General features: G+C 38.3%; 1 protein-coding gene across 2 annotated transcripts in view; it reads right to left on the reverse strand.

Annotated features, from left to right (window-relative positions):
• Positions 1–1,056: 1,056 nt before the first annotated feature.
• The window catches only part of CTDSPL2 (CTD small phosphatase like 2), a 111,815-nt gene continuing 90,855 nt past the window's right edge, over positions 1,057–22,016 (reverse strand). For both annotated transcript variants that reach the window (XM_074393691.1, XM_003928922.4), the window contains exons 9-13: positions 15,500–15,562; positions 15,315–15,394; positions 11,320–11,446; positions 9,299–9,394; positions 1,057–6,051 (exon numbers count right to left, since the gene is read on the reverse strand). In XM_074393691.1, the coding sequence (XP_074249792.1) occupies positions 5,986–6,051; positions 9,299–9,394; positions 11,320–11,446; positions 15,315–15,394; positions 15,500–15,562 (432 nt within the window). In that variant the 3' untranslated portion in view covers positions 1,057–5,985. The remainder of the gene's footprint in view (positions 6,052–9,298; positions 9,395–11,319; positions 11,447–15,314; positions 15,395–15,499; positions 15,563–22,016) is intronic.

Raw genomic sequence — 22,016 nt, forward strand, 5'->3', positions numbered from 1 at the left:
CTTCAAATAATTAGCTGCTTTAGCATCTCCATTCTGTTATTTGTATATTGCCTTATGGTTTATAACATGCTTTGATATTTCATTTGATCCTTACTATTCTGAAAGATAGGAACCCTCCTGCTTAGTAAGTGGCTAGGTTTTCAGGGACTTGAATTTAATTTTGACTCTGAACTTCATGCTTTCATTGACCATGCTCTCAAGTCAACTATCTGCCTGAATAGAAAGTTAATACTGCAATCATTTATTTCTTAAGGATTACAGCAGTGGCTTTCAAAACTGTGTGCGCATAACATTCCTTTGGAGCATAGGGAAAACAGCTATCAGTCTCATCACAAACACTGGGATGGGATCAGTACTATTATGCTATAGTGATAGCAATCATTACTTTAGCCCATACATTTTCGTATGTATTTTATCCCATACATGAAGTATAAATTCCTCAGTTTAGCTCACTATAATCTTCACTCTTGCCATTTTATCTCTCCTTTTAAAAACCAACTCCTTTTATTCTGGTTGGTATCCTTAAATTTCACCTCCGCTCACAGTAGTTCCAGCAATAATGCCCTTCCTTTTAAATCATTACTGTGAATAATGGTAATTAACACATCTACAATCTAGTCCTAGCTCTGTGATCTTGGAAGAAGTGTGTAAAATAGAGGTACACCTATAAAATGAAATTTCCTTCTAGTTTAAAATGGATTATTACCTGTAGGTCTAGTTTGTACCACTGCATATTCCTTCCATTTTATACGATTTTTTTTTTTAACTGAACTGACTTACAAACTTGAGAAAGCTTCGTATTCACACACATAGTCATACACAATGCCCAGGCATTAGGAAAAAGAATATTATAGTGATTAAATTCAAGTTTCCCAGAGGAGCTGCAGTCTTGAGTCACAGCTTTCTTAAGTCTCAATTTCCTTTATATTTTTCAGTATCAAAAGGGAAAGTAGTGTGGAAAAAAAAAAGATAGGCTTGTAAAAACAGCACTATACAAATATAAGCTGTTAGAAATTATAGTTTCTGATGGCTGATAAAAGTATCAAAAAAAAAAAGTGCTTCCATAAAAGTTTTATTTATCCCCACAACAACCCTGTGAGGTAGGGTGATCAGGGCATTTGAAGATGAGAAAACTAAATCTACATTACTTGTTCACGTCTATACTGCATAGTAAATAAGTAGAAATTAAATTGAGATTTTTAAATGTCCATGACTTTATATTGATTCATGTCGAAACAGGCAGAGAGAATATTAACTTCCCCCTACCTTAATGCCAAAAGGACACTACCTTGAAAAATCCCATTTCAAAAGATGAAAGTAGTATTTCATTGCTTATTTCTACAAATATTTATAAAATAAAAAAATAGTGAAATATTTTACAGATAATACATATAATGGTCTCATTCAGGGACATGTCCTTTAGCTATGTGTATGGTCAACTATTCCAAGTCTTAGAAATGCAAACTCTTAAAAAAAGTATGAAAGACAAAAATGATAATGAGCAGTAGCCTCAATCTTCTTTATTATTCCTCCATGTATCTTGAATAAGCTCTGTGAAAGCTGGTCCCAGTTTAAAAAACAACAACAGCAACAACTCTATACCATAAAGATGTCTGGTAAACTTTAATTTTGTCGCCTACTATCAGACCAGTGCACATTTACCTAAAACATCGATTTCCCAATACTGGCTATTAGAATCACCAGGAGAGATTTAAAGAAACAAACAAACAAAAAAAACCCAAACAACAACAACAACAAAAACAACCCAGAACTCTCAAGCCCCACTGGAGATCCAGTGCGACAATTTTCCAGGGGTAGGCCCCAGGAATCCATTTTAGGAGCTCCTCACAGTAATTCTAATGGTCAGGTCTGGGAACCAACTAATGTATCTTAAAATGCTAATATGAAAACCATAACCTAACTAGTATAAACTTATCACTCTACCCCTCCCCTCCCTGCCCTGCCCTTTTTTTAAAAAAAGATCTCAAATTGTGTTATATCCCCAGAACTCTTGCCTCTGGGCAAGTAATTTCAATTCAAGATACAGAGAAACATTTTATAAAAATGTATCCTAGTGAGACTTGGATTCCAATAACTTAAGAAGCATTTAAATATAAGATACTGAGTTTGTGGTTCTTATTCTGAAGATTCTTAAATGTATTTTATACAGGTTCGTTGTAGGCTTTCAACTCAGGGGAAGACATGAGAAGCAATGACATAAGCACATCACCACTAAAAAAATACCATACTCAAATATAGCTCATGAGAGGAATAAGAAAGTGAATGAATGACAAACTAAGGCCTTTTGGCCCATACATTTTTGTTCCCAGTCGACTCTTCCCCTATAAGGGGAAATAAAATAAACATTCTTTACTAGTTGCTTGGCATAGTTATTCGGTGGGTAACTATTAACTAAGTTAATTTAGATACATAAGATTAAAAGAGATAACAAATAAATACCTAGGAAGACAAAGAGAAGTCAGGTCAGAAAACCTTAAGTAGCTAATGATGTAGCATATAACGCCATCATATTAGTACAATTAAATAAAGGCTTCAATGTCCTTTACATTTTAGCTTTATATGATTGACACAGACATGGAAGAGATCTGGTCCTTACGAAGAATTCTGTGCTTGCAGGAAAGATTTGTAGGAATAATGAAATGCTTTCTTCATTGATGAGATGAAGTCTCTGTTTTTCAGGCAAGTTGACCAAACAAAACAATGAGAAACGAACTTCTTTAGAAGGCTGAATGAAAGTAAGATCTAGCTGGAAAAGTCATTGGCCAAAGATAATTTTTTTAAAAAAACCATTCTATGTTAACCCTTGTGGGGCCGTGGGGGGGGGGGGAACCCCCCCCCAAAAAAAACCAAACAAAAAAAACAGAAAACAAAAAACAAAGAAATACAAAAAAACAATGTACACATTCATTTCACTGACAGTTACAAGAAAACAGCCGTTTATAGAAGTTACACAATGCTTTCAACAAATCCCAAATAAATTTTGGGAAACAGATAAAGCCATTGGGTAAAAATAAATATACATACTAGCAATATAAAACAATTTATGGTTACGAATTATCATGAATTCTCTTAGGACACAAGGAGAAATATGGTGATATAAATTTGATAAGGGCTACATATATTACATAGAATTAAAAAACAACTGATTAAAACATCCTAACAATGATACAAATTTAAAAGAATGTCTTAAAAGTCAGACATTAACCACTGGAAATAGCACAACTTTAAAATGGACTCCAGAGTTGTAACGTGTATACAGGTCACTTTCGCTGTGTCTCATCAGATATCCACCTCTCCTGCATTTACTAGTCATTTTTTTTAAGAGTTCATGTTTCCTATGTGAGCTGAAGGGGCTGGGCACATTTCAATTTTAAAAATATACACCTCCAATGAACTAAATGGAAGTACTCTACGTCTACTAACAGATAAAGAAAAGAAAGGATAATGGGAAGACAAAACATTATATTAAGGTGGAAGGAAGATGGCTAAATTGTCTCTGTAAATCATCTTAAATTTTGTATTAACAAATTTAAAATGACTCAAAGTAATGAAGAAAAAATATATTAATTTGGTCTCAAGAAATTTTCTCAAGCCATATACAATTTTCCTTAGTTTATTTCTTTAAAGAAGCTTCTTATACTTGATCAGCTAACTTAAAGGAACTCTCCTAGCATGGGACTGAAAACAACTTTATCATTGATAAAAGATGATTAGTTTAAAAGTTGGTGTTTATTACTGAAGTGCCCACAGGCACAATAGTATAGGTGCTTACATTTCCCTTTAGATTATGGGAAAGCCCTTTGTGAATGCACTAAATCAGGAAAACTTTCAGCAATCAGAATGCATGCTGAAAGTTCAGATCTTACCTAAGTTTTGGGTTTCGCTGTTTGAGCATAAAAAGGAAGGGAGCAGGGAGAAATGTAACTAGGTTCACAATTTTGAGCAAGAGCATATGTAAAGGTAACGTATGTACATTTTATTTCAAGAAAGACAGAAGACAAACAGCATAAAGATGCCCAGATGCCCTAAAGATAAATACATTTCAAAGATTCTCATTAAAATGAATCTGTAGTATTTTTTCCTGCAAGCAAAATACCTTTCTTTAAATAAAACTAAAAAAATCAGTATTCTGAATTGCAAATGCTTTTTTTTTTTTTTTTGCAGAAAATCTGCCATGATTACTTTTTTAATGAATAAGGATTTTCCACAAAACAGGCTTGCTCTACATGCTAGATTTTTAAACAGTTCAGTGACACAATATGCTAACTACATACACAACAGATAATATAGTAAGAAAACACTCAACCTGATGAAAAGTTAAAATCTTCATTAATACACTGAAAATTGACATAACTCATGCCTTTAAAATCAAAGATATAAAAATTAAATGTTTTCCTAAAAAGGTTTCCTTATTTTAAGGATTCATTTGAAAATGAAGCTGCATGTAATTTGTACAGTAAGTTGTACAAGTAAACAGGTAATATACATAAAAAATTAATTGACATACTCCTCAATTATCAGTTGTCCACCTTTAATTTCCAATACTGTACTTTCTTAACAAGCATACAAAATATCAAACTTCTCTTTAGAAAAAGTGCCGTTCTTTGACATCCTTTACACAAAAACAGTCTGAGCCTGTGGCATGTTAATGCAGTTGAGAGGCAAAGCATACGAACTTTTACAAATTCTACCTTCCATAAAAAGCCTCCCGAAAAGGAGATTACACGCCACTATAAAAATATCAACCTCTTGTGGTAGCTGCATTTGAGAACCAAGGCTTGAAGACTATTTTCATATAGCATAGAAAAACCACTATGAGAGCATTATTAACTGCATTGGTGGCTTGGGAGTGTACTGTGCCACAGGATTATGCATAGCTACTGTTAGGTACCAAGACTGTTACACAGTTTTAAATTGATTGTAACTGAGAGCATAACAGAGGTACTACCAGCCCATGCAAAATAACTAAAAATACTGAGTCACTGTGCTGAATACTTCATTCCTGGAGAAAACCAAAGGCAGCAGTAACTAAATCAAGCCAAATAGGTGACCAAACTTTCTCCTCAAAGATTTGTGAGCACAGTGAAGTTTGAGGTATACCTTTATCCATTAAATCTGTGTGCCATTGCAAGATATTACCATTTGAGAATACATGCCATCACAATGGTTTAAAATCTTTTGTATATTAGTCATTCATATATTCTTATCTACCCAGTCTCTTGATTTTTGAAAAGATTTCACCTACAGTAGAATATTACAGAAACAAAATATAAATGCATGTCTTTCTAAATGAAACTTACATGGACTAAAAGTAGAGAATATTTTTAAACAAATATACAATATGCAAGCAGACAAAGCAGGAAAACGGCCATTCAAATGTATAATAAAAAACTAAAAATGGACTATCTCCAGAAAACTATGAAGCGCCTCAACTAAAAGGAATGCATAATGAAATTCTAATCTAATACAGGTCAAAAATGTAAAAAGGTTATAAACCTTAACAGGAAAAATAAAACAACATTTACTGGCCATTCCTGTTGAAATGAGAATCATAAAGTAACAGAAAAGTGGCTACAAACCCACTTAGAGCACCAAACAGAGAGAAAATAAAAGTCCATTTTCATCTCTGTTATTATCATAAAATCCTGTGTGTCTACAGGTCAAACTGCTGGTGGCAGAAACAGAATTCTTTATAAACTGCAGATGTCCTGTACATAAAAAAATTTCACTGGAGTTGCACTAGTTCTAAAGACTCTTCTGTTTTAGCCTACCTACTGTATGTATTCAATCTGAGATAGATAAAGTCTCTTTCTTTAACCCTTGATTATTATTGGGCACCAAAGATAAGAAAAGCAAGACGGGGTACAAAAATGCGAAATTTCAACAGTAATGGCAATGTTTTTGTCTTAGTCCAAAAGGGTCCTGCATTCTCTCCCCCTTCAGTGATTTGACAAGTCTTTGTACTTAATCTGGGGGCAGCAAATCATGCAAGCGAAATCTGTCTCTGATGTGTGGTCGAACATCTTCATTCTGTGTGAAAAAAAAAAGACAAATTTTAAAAAGGCATATAGTTTGAAACATATGATCATCATAACACTGACATTCTTACCTTGCAGAGAAAACATATCAGTTTCTATTTTACAACATACTTTGTTTACCAAGTAAAGATACTACAAAGATGCAGTTAAATTGAGATTTAAAAAAAATTATTAAAGATTATTTTAATCTTAATTTCTGAAACGGAGTCTTGCTCTGTTGAGCAGCTGGAGTACAATGGCATGATCTGGCTCACTGCAACCTCTGCCTTCCAGGTTGGAGTGATTCTCCTGCCTCAGCGTGAGTAGCTAGGATTACTGGTGCCTGCCACCATGCCCAGCTAATTTTTGTGTTGTTTCGTAGAGAACGGGGTTTCACCATGTTGGTCATGTTGGTCTCGAACTCCTGACCTCAGGTGATCCACCTGCCTCAGCCTTCCAAAGTGGTAGGATTACAGTCATGAGCCACCACCCCCGGCTATTTTTCTGTTGTTTTTTTGAGATGGAGTCTCGGCTCTGCAGCCCAGGATGGAGTGCAATGGCACAATCTCGGTTCACTGCAATCGTTGCCTCCCGGGTTCAAGCAATTCTTGTGCCTCAGCCTCCCAAATAGCTGGGATTATAGGTGCCTGTCACCACACCCGGCTTATTTTTTTGTAGAGACCAGGTTTCACTATGTTGGTCAGGCTGGCCTTGAACTCCTGACCTCAGGTGATCCACCCGCCTTGGCCTCTCAAGAAGATTTACTTATTTATTTAGTTATTTGAATGAATGAATGAATGCACGATAGGGTCTTGCTCTTTCTGCCCGCTGGAATGCAGTGACATGATCCTGGCTCACTGGAGCCTCAAACAATCCTCCTACCTCAGTCTCTTGAGTAGCTGGAATTATACTCACATGCCACAATGCTTAGCTAATTCCCCTGGCTGGTCTCAAACTCCTGGCCTCAAGCAATCCTCCCACCTAGGCTTCCAAAATGGTGGGGTCCCAAATAGTGGGATCATGCCTGTACTCCTAGCACTTTGGGAAGCCAAGGCAGGTGGATTATCTGAGGTCAGGAGTTCTAGACCAGCCTCGGCAACATGGCAAAACCCTATCTTTTAAAAATACAAAAAATCGCCAGGCGCGGTGGCTCACGCCTGTAATCCCAGTACTTTGGGAGGCCGAGGTGGGTGGATCACAAGGTCAAGAGATCAAGACCATCCTGGTCAACAAGGTGAAACCCCGTCTCTACTAAAAATACAAAAAATTAGCTGGGCATGGTGGCGCGTGCCTGTAATCCCAGCTACTCAGGAGGCTGAGGTGGGAGAACTGCCTGAACCCAGGAGGCGGAGGTTGCAGTGAGCCAAGATCGCGCCATTGCACTCCAGCCTAGGTAACAAGAATGAAACTCCGTCTCAAAAAAAAAAAAAAAAGAAAAAAGAAAAATCAGCCAGGAATGATGGTGGGTGCCTGTAATTCCAGCTAGTTGGAAGGCTGAGACACAAGAATCGCTTGAACATGGGAGGCAGAGGCTGCAGTGAGTCAAGATTGTGCCACTGCACTCTAGCCTGGGCAAAAGACAGAGTAAGACCATGTCTCAAAACAAAAAAAAAAAAAAGAAAGAAAGAAAGAAAAGGAAGGAAGGAAGAGGTGGGATTATATAGGCATATACCACTATACCTAGTCAAAGTCTGAATAATTAAGCGAGAGACCAAACCAAGACAGGTAAAAAGGAATTCTACTTTCTACAGTCTTTAAAGCTAAGTGTTCCATGTGATATAGAAATATAATTCCCAGAATAAAGTTTCACTGGCATAAGCATTAATTCTAGATGTGAATTATAAGACCAAAATGAAAAATTCAATTTTTTTTTTTTTTTTTTTTTTTGAGACAGAGTCTTACTCTGCTGCCCTGGCTGGAGTGCAGTGGTGAAATCTTGGCTCACAGCAATCTTCACCTCCCAGGTTCAAGTGATTCTCCTGCCACAGCCTCCAGAGTAGCTGGGATTATAGGTGCTCACCACCATGCCCAGCTAATTTTTGTATTCTTTTATTTATTGATTGATTTATTTTTTTTTTTTGAGACAGAGTTTCGCTCTTGTTACCCAGGCTGGAGTGCAATGGCGCGATCTTGGCTCACCACAACCTCCGCCTCCTGGGCTCAGGCAATTCTCCCGCCTCAGCCTCCTGAGTAGCTGGGATTACAGGCACGTGCCACCATGCCCAGCTAATTTTTTGTATTTTTAGTAGAGACGGGGTTTCACCATGTTGACCAGGACGGTCTCGATCTCTTGACCTTGTGATCCACCCTCCTCGGCCTCCCAAAGTGCTGGGATTACAGGCTTGAGCCACCGCGCCTGGCCTAATTTTTGTATTCTTAGTAGAAATGGGGGTTTCACCATGTGGGCCACACTGATATTGACCTCCTGACCTCAAGTGATCTGTCCACCTTGGCCTCCCAAAGTGTTGGGATTACAGGTGTGAGCGACCATGCCCGGCCAGCTTAATGTTATTTCTAATACAACTGCTTAGCAACTTGTAAAAGAAAGACCACTGAAATAGTAAAGACACTCAATCTATAAATTCTTAAATAACGATAAGCATAATTTTAATATAATATATAAAGTCTGAAAATGTGGTTGGGCATGGTGGCTCACATCTATAATCCTAGCATTATGGGAGGCTGAGATGGGCAGATCATTTGAGCCCATGAGTTTGAGACCAGCCTGGGCAACATGGTGAAATTCCATCTCTACAAAAATTACAAAAACTAGCCAGGCATGGTGACACATACCTATATTCCCAGCTACCCAGGACACTGAGGCAGGAGAATTGATTGAGACCAGGAAGTCAAGGCTGCTTGCTGTGTGCAGTGATTGTGCTACTACACTCCAGTCTGAGTGACAGACGAGACTCTTCCTCAAAAAAACAAAAAAATTTGAAAATGCAAATAAATCTTTTTCAACCTTTGCCCTTATCTCCCATGACAGATTACTTTATTATCATCATCAATATTATTTTTTAAAGAGACGGAGTCTCACCATGTTGCCTAGTATGACCTCAAACTCCTAAGCTCAAGCAATTCTCCTGCCTCAGCCTCTAAAGTAACTGGCACTACAGAGGCGTCTGTGATGGCACCTGTGACCTGGCTCACAGTTGACTTTGTAATTCAGTACACACAAAGCAAAGACATTTAAAAAGACTTATTTCAATATAGGTAAGCTAACAAAAACACAACAGAAAAATATAAGCTATACTTACCAGTTCTACAAGCTTCTCCAGGAATGGAATCAATTTTAGGAGTTCATTGTCATTTTTATCCATAAACCAACTTTCTATAGGGATTCCATTAGAAAGCTAAAACAATAAATAAGTAGTTAAATCCTCTTTTACTTATATTTTGCCTAGTTTGGAAAAAGTTAAAAAATGAACAAAAGATGTTTTAAGTAAATAGTGATTTAAAATATGCTTTGAACAGCAATGCCACCAGACCTTTGACAACTTAACAGCTCAAGAGACAGATGAAAATAAATTAAACTGAAGCCTATGGTTTTTTAGTGTCATTTCTTCTCAGACTATATAAAGCTAAACAAGAAATTTCCAATAAAATACATTTTACAAGAATCATCAATATAACTAAAATATTCCTTTATTCCTTCCAGAAATAGTCACAATTATACAATGCTAGGTAGGCACTATGAAAGATGGGATACCACCAATGTAGAGAATATTGGAAAGCCTATACTTTTTTTTCCCTTAAATACAGTGACCATATATCTCTCCCATTAATTATTCTATTCCCAACAAGTAGGATGATAACCTGAAATACAGAACAAATTAACTCAATGGCATTTCATTGAAAAGGAGCCTAAAAACAAGATGCAAGCCATATTTATTTTATGATGAATAATCTCTGGGATAAAATATTTCAAAATTTAGGCTAAATGTTGTGTATGAGATGGAGAATAATTGATGTCATTTTATCTAAGAACCAAGATGAAATTCTTTTTTTTTTTTTTTTTTTATTTGAGACGGGGTTTCGCTCTTGTTACCCAGGCTGGAGTGCAATGGCGCGATCTCGGCTGACCGCAACCTCCGACTCCTGGGTTCAGGCAATTCTCCTGCCTCAGCCTCCCGAGTAGCTGGGATTACAGGCATGCACCACCATGCCCAGCTAATTTTTTTTATTTTTAGTAGAGACGAGGTTTCACCACTTTGACCAGGATGGTCTCGATCTCTTGACCTCATGATCCACCCACCTCGGCCTCCTAAAGTGCTGGGATTACAGGCGTGAGCCACCGCGCCCAGCCCAAGATGAAATTCTTAAAGACATTTTTAAGTGTAAACAAATAAAAGGACCTAAATATAACTTAATATCATATACAATTTTTCCTTTGTTTTCTTTTTATTATAGACATTTTGAAACATTTTGAAACATTTTGAAATCTAAGAAATCATATCACATGGGGCTGGGTGTGGTGGCTCACACCTGTAATCCCAGCACATTGGGAGGCTGAGGCAGGTGGATCACCAGAGGTCAGGAATTCAAGACCAGCCTGGCCAACATAGCAAAACCCCATCTCTACTAAAAATACAAAAAAATTCGCCAGGTGTAGTAGCACACACCTGTAGTACCAGCTGCTCAGGAGGCAAAGCCAGGAAAATCACTTGAACCCAGGAGGCGGACGTTGCAGTGAGCTGAGATTATGCTACTGCACTCTCCAGCCTAGGCAACAAGAGTGAAACTCCATCTCTCTCTCTCACACACACACACACACAAAACCAAACAAAAAATATTACATGGACATATTCATAATCTAAAATATATCTTGAAAGAATGATTCATCTATAGTTGTAGTTATACCATCAAAGAAATATTAACAAAGGGTACAAATATATTGACAAAATAGTCTAAGAAAATATTTCAGAACATTAAACCAAATAAGCAGACCAGAACAGTTAAGCTAACTATAGTACTCAAATCTGTTTGATTAAATTACTCATTAATTACTGATTTAATAACTGATTAGAATGCTACTGAATGATGCTTATGGTTTTCTTATTCAGATTTACTACTCAGATTTTTCTTCATTTATGCTGCATGTCATTTAAGTAAAAATTTTCCAGAAATATAGCACTGTCACTTCTAATTCTAAAAAATTGATACATTAAAGGGAAGTTCCACCAGTGAAAATTCTCTTCTTCTTCTCCCATCGTATTGTTTGGCAGCATGTGTCTTCATTGCATTTTTTCGAATCTGAGTTTATCAGCTTTCTTCCTACCTGATATGCAAAGGCTTGTGGTGAGTTGTCAATTATTATAGTTTTTGAAAGATCTCTTCCAAGAATATTTAAGTCCTTTATATAGTTTCCTTGTACACAAACACAATGTTCACGAAAAAGCCGGTGCCTAAACATAAAAATAAAAACAAATTAACAAAAAAACACAAAACTTTCTAAAAAGTACGACACACACACACACACACACACACACACACACACACACACATATATATACCATAGCCTTTATAGGTTAAGCCATATTATTTTCTCTCATGAAGGAAAATCAAACACAAATATGGGCCTAAGCTCTGTGGGCTGCCATTTTATTATAAAAATTCTTAGCAATTATTAAAAGCTTACAACCAAATATTACTATGCTTTAACTCCAGTTTATCCCAAAATGTTATTATTAAATTATAAAGGGGGATTAAAAACTCTAAATTGTTTTTATAATTTATTTACCCAGGAAAGCTCAGCTCAGATGCAGCATCTGGTTGTCAGCGAGGTCCTGCTTTTTAACCAATTTTCCAGATGGTTGACTGAGGCACAAGGAGGTCAAGTGACTTGCCCAAGGTCACACAGTAAGTCAGTGGTTAGCCCCGCATTGGAACCCAGGATCCTCCTGGCTCCCAGATCTTGGCTCTAACCAGTGGACCACACAGCCTCCCTATCCCTGTACATGCCAGAATAGAAAATATAAGAAGGAATGTTTTTGTGTTGGCATTTTAAAAAGTGCTTTTTAGATTTCCTTATAATTCCTGAGAAAAGGTCCTAAGACCAAAACATTCCATCATTTCAACTTTTCCTCAACACCCTTAATTTCTTTTAGTGTATGTGTATGATCATTTAAAAAAAGAGACGAAATAAAATGAGGAATTCAGATTTAAGTATTATAAATGTAAACTAACAGTTTCACCCAAATTGAAAAATGCTACATCATTTTAGAAAGCTATTAAAGGTTTTACAATACTAGAGTAATTATTATAATCTCAACTTATACTCAAAATATTAGTCTCTGAACATTATTAATAACTGATACATAAAATAATTTTTTTCTACCTTGATACTCTATTCTGTATAAAGTGTCATTAATAATTGGTAAATCGTCTTCCTTGTGTCTTAATCACACTAACAATTTTGCAAAACCTAGGACCTATTTGCACCTGTATTTTAATTTATGTAGTTTCAAGAAACGGATATTTTCTACCCACAAAATCTGTCACAGTGCTACCAAGAATAAGTAAAATCTACATATACACACACACAAATAAAAACTCAATCTTAAAATTATCATTGCCAGTCGCTATAGCAAAAAGGAAGAATTTAAAAAACGGATAAAATGTATAAACAGTTATTTCCCCCTTATTACAAGGAATAACTTTAATAATCACAGTCAAATGATCACCTGGCCCTTGGAAGGTTTAAAGTCAATTCTACTTTGGGTGGGTGGCGGGGGAGAACACTAAGTAAATTAATTCAAGCCTTGATTGGGCCTAAATAGGATTCCATGTTTTGTTTCTATAAACACGTGGATATGAGGAAATTGGAAAGGCATGTAAATTCAAGTCACTGTTGATGCCTCTTCACCAATAGTGGCAAATTCACTGAGACAGGAGACAACTGAATCTGTGCATGGATAGTACAGTTATTTAAATTATATTGGACTAAAAACCTTTCAATTATTCAGGAACAAGAGAGTGTATAGCATGTATCTGCATTTTTTCTAAAATCTGGGACTATCCTGACGAATGCATTTTTAGGAAAAAAACTATTGGTACCAGTCATCACAGAGCAGATCATCCATGTGAGTAAATTTGCATTAAAAACTCATGGGACCGGCCGGGCTCAGTGGCTCACGCCTGTAATCCCAGCACTGTGGGAGGCTGAGGCAGGTGGATCACCTGAGGTCGGGAGCTCGAGACCAGCCTGACCAACATGGAAAAACCCAGTCTCTACTAAAAATACAAAACTAGCCAGGTGGCGCATGGCTGTTATCCCAGCTATTCGGGAGTCTGAGGCTGGAGAATTGCTTGAACCTGGGAGTCAGAGGCTGCGGTGAGCAGAAAAATTGTACCATTGCACCCCAGCCTAGGCAACAAGATCCAAAACTCCGTCTCAAAAAAAAAAAAAAAAAGAGATTTAGAGATCACAGGAATTTCTTAGAGTTTACCTTGTCACCGACATAGACAATCCCCCACAGCACTCACAATCTACTGTTTGAAAAGCTTTTGTTGGCTGGGCTTGGTGGCTCACGCCTGTAATCCAAGCACTTTGGGAGGCTGAGGTGGGCAGATCATGAAGTCACAAGTTAGAAACCAGCCTGACCAACATGGTGAAACTCCATCTCTACTAGAAATACAAAAATTAGGGTGTGGTGGCGTGTGTCTGTAGTCCTAGTCACTCAAGAGGCTGAGGCAGGAGAGTCACTTGAACCTGACAGCAGGAGGTTGCAGTGAGCGGAGATCACGCCACTGCACTCCAGCCTGGGTGAAAAAGCGACACTCCAGCTCAAAAACAAACAAACAAACAAACAAAAAGCTTCTGTTTCAGATTTTTCAAAATACAACTAGATAAAACAAACAGAAACCCTCAAGTGTGTAGATTTTACAAATCTAGTTTAAAAGAGGATTATTAATTTATAACATATTGTAATAGCATGACTATCACTTGTTCCTCATTAGTAAACAAAAGCTCCAAGAGAGAAGAACTTGTGTTGTTCACCACTATAATCACAGCACTTTGGAAGGCTCAGGTGGGTGGATCACTTGAGGTCAGGACTTCAAGACCAGGCTGGCCAGCATGGTGAAACCCCATCTCTACCAAAAACAAAAACTAGCCAGGCATGCTGGCACGCTTCTGTAGTCTCAGCTACTTGACAGGCTGAGGCAGAAGAATCTCTATGAACTCAGGAGGTGGAGATCCCAAACTGCACTCCAGTCTGGGAAACAGGGTGAGAATCAGTATCAAGAAAGAAAGAAAATTAGTGCCCAGCTATTAAAGCTTTTTTTCTTTTTCGAGACAAAGTTTTGTTCTTGTTGCCCAGGCTGGAGTGCAATGGCTCGATCTCAGCTCACTGCAACCTCTGCCTCCCACGTTCAAGCAATTCTCCTGCGCCAGCCTCCTGAGTAGCTGGTATTACAGGCATGTGCCACCACACCCAGCTAATTTTGTATTTTTAGTAGAGATGGAGGTTTCTCCATGTTGGTCAAGCTGGTCTCAAACTCCCGACCTCAGGTGATCTGCCCACCTTGGGCCCTACTGAAGCTTTTATGAGTCTTTTGTGTCATTTCTCTCAGCTTTTGGTCAAAAACTCAAAGATTTAACCCCTCATCTTAAAGGATGCAGCAAGTTTGTTGCATTCTTATTATCTCACTTCAGCTGACAAAATAATGGAACTAATTATAATAATGTTTTAAAATCACCCAGGGCACTGCCACTAACCAGGAATACATTGTATCTCCTGGCTCAGGGCACACACAAGGAACTGAGTCCAGTTAGGATAACCTGAGTGACTAAACCCACTGTAATTTTTCATTAAATTCATATAACATTTTCTTTCCATGGAAGATAAATTTGCTTTCAAAATACGAAGAGCTTAATATGATCCTTTCTGCTAAATATTAGCTTTTATTTATGCCATTAAAAAGTAAATTAACATGCATTATCTCAGAGACATATGGAGATGAAACATCATGCACATTGTGGAAAAATTCCACATATACCCCCAACCCCTGTCTCCCCCAATCCCAAAAGAAATGAGGATATAGATGTCACAGTGAATAAAGGCACTGGATCTTTGTATCCTTTAAAGAACGTCTGTCTGGAGTTCCATCATTAGGAACTGTTTTAAAGAGTTTAGGGACTTAAAAAATTCATTTATATTCACCATCCAACACATATGCAGCCAAATGAAAATGGCCATTAAAATGAAATAGAATCAGTAATTTCATAGATCAGTGTGACAGACATTTCCACTATTTCTTAATTAAATTTACCTGACCAGTTGCTTTTTAGGGTCTAGTATGTTCAGTAACTTGTCTGCATACACCTTCTTAGAAGCAGTAAAAAGAATGATCTATAAATTCAGGGGAAAAGAAGTAATCATTATACATGGTCTAAATATGGGTACTATATTGAATAAAATAAAAATACGTTATGTAATTGGCTTAAGCATGTTTACCTCATACATCTGAGACATTCGTTCCAGGAATTCCCTGAAAAATGGTCTTAATCTCACATAAACCTGAGGAGATACAAAGATAGGTTTCAGCAAATAAACATACAATGGGAAACCATTTCTTTCTAAGGTATGCTGTATTCTAACTTTGGATATATTATAATAAAAGAAGTTCATGTTTTAAAGTATAGAAATATTACCTAAGTACCACTCAAACCAAATATATTTCACATACAAGCGATCACTTAGAACAGTGTTTGGTGTAATAATAATCACTGATGATCCGTTCATTTTTAACAATAAAATAGCAGCATACAGTACTTCACTGGAATGTAATTTTAATAAACATTTAAGCTAAAAATGTAAAGTTTCCCTCTGAGATTTTGATCCACCAATAAGCTCCATCTTCCAGCCAGGTAGCATCCATCCAATTATCAGGCAGGCTGTGTATCCACCTCTAGCTGACCTGTCTCAATGACCTTTCTCAATAATTACTCAAAATTTCATCTCAATAACCACTTGCTAAAAAATCTTTTATTTTAAATTTGTATCAAGGTAAATTATATCCAAGAAGGAGATATTTGGACTGGTGGGTTTAAATAACCTCCATTTTTCAGAAATCAATCTTGCTATTCTACATGTAAGATTCAGATGTGGCATCTAAATTAGCACTATTGGCTACTTGAGGTTAAAATTTTAACAGTCAGACACAACAGTTCTCAAAACCTACTGGTCATTATCAGGAAAGAGTACAGTACCCACAGAGCTGCCTTATATACATTATTTTCTTATTTCTGTGTCTGTCTCCTTGCCTACATTTAATGTAGTCTTATATAATCTAATATTCAAAAAGCCATGAGCAACCATTAAAACAATTTACATTCTGACTCTTCTAAATTGCATTCATTTTGACAAAATTTTACAGAAAAAAAAATACTGTACTTCACTTAAAGGTGACTACTATTATAATTTCAGACACCATGAATAACACATCTTTATTTAACTAGATTCATGGATTCAGATTAAAAAGAAATAAAACATTTTGTGGTAGTAACAAATTCAAATCTAGGCTTAGTGGAGTTTCAATTCTGGCATCCATATACATGCACACAAAAATGCCCCCAAGACAAAAATCTGGTTCTGGTAATGTTTTAGGAAAAAATGGAGAATTTCCTTAAGAACTGCCTACTTTAGAAGACAAATTTTGTTTGTTTGTTTGTTTGAGATGGAGTTTTGCTCTTGTCGCCCAGACTGGAGTACAGTGGTGAGATCTAGGGTCACTGAAACCTCTGCCTCTTGGTTTCAAGTAATGCACAGCCTCCCAAGTAGCTGGGACTAGAGGCACTCGCCACCACACCCGGCTAATTTTTGTATTTTTAGTAGAGATGGGGTTTCACCATGTTGGGCAGGCTGGTCTCAAATTCCTGACATCAGGTGATATGCCCTCTTTGGCCTCCCAAAGTGCTGGGATTACAGGTGTGAGTCACTGTGCCCAGCCAGCAGACAAATTTTGAATGATCATTACTTTGCTAATAATATCACTCTGTTCCCATCTCTAGGCTAGATACAGTTTCACTTGTTTAATCCTATTAGTCTTTTTTTTTTTTTTGGTGAGAAGCTCAATGCAACCTCTACCTCGCAGGTTCAAGTGATTCTCCTGCCTCAGCCTCCGGAGCAGTTAGAATTACAGGCTTGTGCTGGGCACAGTGGCTCAGGCCTGTAATCCCAGCACTTTGGGAGGCCGAGGCAGGTGGATCACGAGGTCGAGATACAGACCATCATGGTCAACATAGTGAAACCCCGTCTCTACTAAAAATACAAAACATTAGCTGGGCATGGTGGTGCGTGCCTGTAATCCCAGCTACTCAGGAGGCTGAGGCAGGAGAATTGCCTGAACCCAGGAGGCAGAGGTTGCGGTGAGCTGAGATTGTGCCATTGCACTCCAGCCTGGGTAATAAGAGCGAAACTCCGTCTCAAAAAAAAAAAAAAAAAAGAATTACAGGCTTGTGCCACCATGCCTGGCTAATTTTTGTCTTTTTAGAAGAAATGGGGTTTCACCTTATTGGGTAGCCTGGACTTAAAACTCCTGACCTCAAGTGATCTGCCTGCTTCCCAAAGTGTTGGGATCAGAGGTGTGAGCCACCTGATCTGGCCTAATCCTATCAGTCTAGACTGATAAAATACAAAGTAAACCACATACACCTCCACAAAGCAGAAAAAAAGGACCAAATCCTCAGTATCCAATTACCATCATTTAGGATGAGGTCTAAAAAATATAACTATAGTTGCTCTTCTAATCAGTTGTAATATTCTCATCCTGAAACATTTAGTGTAGTTTGTAGCCTTGATTGAAAACCACATACATCTTATTTCTTTGGTAAGCCAAATAACGACAGATTATTTTGCTGGTGTTCATCATTCACATGCAGTTAGTAACCCCAAAAATTTCATTTTTCTGTACATATAAATATTTTATCTTCAATATTCCTATAAATCACTTGCTCCATATATAGGTCGAGTGTCCCTTATCTGAATATAGAAAATGATCCAATGAGCATTTCCTTTGAGCGTCATGTCAGTGCTCAAAAAGTTTCAGACTTTTTTTTTTGGGGGGCGGGGAGACAAGGTTTCACTCTGTTGTCCAGGTTGGAGTGCAGTGGTGTAAACACGGCCACTGCAGCCTTGACCTCCTGGGCTGAAGTGATCTTCCTGCCTCAGGCTTCCACGTAGCTGAGATGACAGGAGCATAACACCATGCCTGGCTTAAAAAATTTTTTTTTTTGTAGAGATGGGCTCTCGCTGTCTCACTATGTTGCCCAGGCTGGTCTCAAACTCTTAGGTTCAAGCAATATTGCCTTAGCCTCCCAAAGTGCTGGGATTACAGGCATGAACCATCACACCCAGCTAAGTTTCAGATTTTTTTTTTGAGAGTCTCACTCTGCTGCCCAGGCTAGAGGCAGTGACACGATCCTGGCTAACTGCAACCTTGGCCTCCCAAGTAGCTGGGGTTATAGGCGTGCGCCACCACATCTGGCCCATTTTTGTATTTTTTGTGGAGACAGGTTTCACTGTGTTGGCCAGGCTAGTCTCGAACTCCCAAAACAAGTTGTCTGTCTGCCTCAGCCTCCCAGAGTGTTGGGATTACCACACCTGGCCATAAATTTCAGATTTTGAGGCGTTTCAGATTTCGCATTTTTTGAATTGGGGATATTCAACCTGCAGTAAACGCAGATAAGCAGGGCCTCTTTAAGATTCATTCCCTTTGAACACAACACAATTCCACTGCACAAGAATACATCTACTTAACAGTATTTTCCAAGCATAATAAGTGGAACATTGTTCAAAGGTGACATATTCCAACTTCTCAAACAGTGACTTTCAGATTAGGTCAAAGCTATAACTTCATTATGCATACTACTACTTCACATATACTTAAATATAACATGCATCTTAAAATTTGACATTGCTTTCCAGATGTGTTTACTGGGGATAAAAGGTGGCACTGAAGATAAAGGAATATATTGCTGGAGTGTTTCTTTACTATGAGAATAGAAAGAATAACTGTTGATTATAAAATTTCCTCAGAACAGACACACCATGTGAAGAAGAAGGTTTTTCAGGATTAAAAGACACTGGAAGAGAATGAGGTGGTTAGTAGAGAGAAAAGTGGGAAGAAATGTAGAAAGTTACCAGGCTGGGGTTAGGGCCACATGGGTTGTGCCATGTGATGCAAAGGTAAAATCTCAGAAACAGAAGAGATGAGATGTAAGGCCAGCAGTGTCTAACTCATTTGGATATAGGTAAGTGTGAACAGATATATACAAGTCAAGAAGCATTAAGAACTGTCTGGTAAGAACAAACAAGAACATCTGCCAGGTACATATAATACAATGAGTTTAACTTGAGACTACCATTACTTTATTGTGTTAGGTCAGAGATATAAAAACAGACAGATGCAGATATAGGCATAACTCCAAATGCTTCAAAAATCTATTCCACAAATGCCATCAGCTCCATTTTTCTTCTAATTTTACTCTCAACGATTCCTTTCCTGGACTGCCTACTTCCCCCCTTTTTTTCCTTCTTTTTTTTTTTTTTTTTTTTTTGAGATAGAGTTTTGCTCTTGTTGAGTGTAATGGGCATGATCTCTGCTCACCACAACCTCTGCCTCTCGGGTTCAAGCAATTCTCCTGCCTCGGCCTTCTGAGTAGCTGGGATTACAGGCGTGCGCCACCACACCCAGCTAATTTGTATTTTTAGTAGAGATAGGGTTTCTCCACGTTGGTCAAGCTGGTCATGAACTCCTGACCTCAGGTGATATGCCTGCCTTGGCCTCCCAAAGTACTGAGATTACAGGCATGAGCCACCACGCCTGGCCTACTTCCCATTTTCTACATCTACTTAATCCACACCTTTCTCAACTTAGTATTTTACTTTCTTCAAATGTGCAACTCTTCAAAACATGTAATCTCTCAAACGCCAATAGCTTCATTTCAGTCTAGTATATGTATGTTCCTTCAAATTTATAATAATTATTTTACGTACAGTACAAATAATTTTAATCTTTTCTGAGTAAACCAAATATATTGTGAAAACTGTCAAAAGTATAAAAATAATGCCTAAGGCCGGGCTTGGTGGCTCAAGCCTGTAATCCCAGCACTTTGGGAGGCCGAGGCGGGTGGATCACGAGGTCAAGAGATCGAGACCATCCTGGTCAACATGGTGAAACCCAGTCTCTACTAAAAAATACAAAACATTAGCTGGGCATGGTGGCGTGTGCCTGTAATCCCAGCTACTAAGGAGGCTGAGGCAGGAGAATTGCCTGAACCCAGGAGGCGGAGGTTGCGGTGAGCCGAGATCGCGCCATTGCACTCCAGCCTGGGTAACAAGAGCGAAACTGAATCTCAAAAAAAAAAAAAAAAAAAAAAAAAGGCCTAAATAAGAAATAATTATATAAAAATACTATTCAAGATTGACAACTACTTGAAGATAGGGATTTATGAACAAGTTTATTATGCAAAACTTTTAAAATGAAAATCTATCAGAATAATATCTGTTAAAGAATGTTGGTCGGGCGCGGTGGCTCAAGCCTGTAATCCCAGCACTTTGGGAGGCTGAGGCGGGTGGATCGCGAGGCCAGAGATCGAGACCATCCTGGTCAACCTGGTGAAACCCTGTCTCTACTAAAAATACAAAAAATTAGCTGGGCATGGGGGCACGTGCCTGTAATCCCAGCTACTCAGGAGGCTGAGGCAGGAGAATTGCCTGAACCCAGGAGGCGGAGGTTGCAGTGAGCCGAGATTGCGCCATTGCACTCCAGTATGGGTAACAAGAGAGAAACTCCATCTCAAAAAAAAAAAAAGAAAAAAGAATGTTGTGGGGTCAGGCATGGTGGCTCACACCTGTAATCCCAGTACTTTGGGAGGCCAAGGCAGGTGGATTATCTGAAGACAGGAATTTGAGACCAGCCTGCCGAACATGGTGAAACCTTGCCTCTATAAAAATTAGCTGGATGTGGTGGCGTGTGACTGTAGTCCCAGCTACTCATGAGGCTGAGACAGCAATATTGCTTGAACCCAAGAGGCGGAGGTTGCAGTGACCTGAGATCATGCTGCTGCACTCCAGCCTGCGCAACAGAGTGAGATTCTATCTCACCAAAAAAACAAAAAAAGAGTGTTGTGAACTGATTTTACCAAAATTTAAATTTTAGATAGAAAATAAATACATATATATACAGTATATTTTTAAAACCAAGTCTTGCTCTGTTGCCCAGGATGGAGTGCAATGGTGTGGTCTAGGCTCGCTGCAACCTCTGCCTCCCAGGTTCAGGTGATTCTCCTGTCCCAGCCTCTTGTGTAGCTGGGCCTACAGGCATGTGCCACTACACCCAGCTAATTTTTGTATTTTTAGTAGAGACAGGGTTTCCCCATGTTGGCCAGGCTGGTCTTAAACTCCTGACCTTGTGATCCACTCACCTGAGCCTCCTAAAGTGCTGGGATTACAGGTGTAAGCCACTGTGCCTGGCCACATACATAATTTTAAAAAACCCACTACACTAATATTTCTTGATATGAATAATACCTGATGGTCTATATTTTTTAGTATTAAGATTAAAATAATTATATATGGATAGTACTGATAGGCCATTAATAGTTAACAGAGTTGGATTTTAAAAAGGTAGTCATTGACTAGGCATAGTAGGTCACCCCTGCAATCCCAGCACTTTCGGAGGCTGTGGCAGGTAGATCACCTGAGGTCAGGAGTTCAAGACCAGCCTGGCCAACATGGTGAAAACCCTGTCTGTACTAAAAATTAAAAAAATCAGCTGAGCATGGTGTTGCACACCTGTAGTGCCAGCTACTTGGGAGGCTGAAGCAGAAGAACTGCTGGCACAGGGGAGACGGATGTTGCAGTGAGCTGAGATCACACCACTACACTCCAGCCTGGGTGACTGAGACTCCATCTCAAAAAAAAAAAAAAAAACATTAAAATAAAAAAGATAGTCATTAAAATGGCAATC

The sequence above is a fragment of the Saimiri boliviensis genome, chromosome 2 (genome assembly GCF_048565385.1).
Source record: "Saimiri boliviensis isolate mSaiBol1 chromosome 2, mSaiBol1.pri, whole genome shotgun sequence".
Taxonomy (NCBI): Eukaryota; Metazoa; Chordata; class Mammalia; order Primates; family Cebidae; genus Saimiri; species Saimiri boliviensis.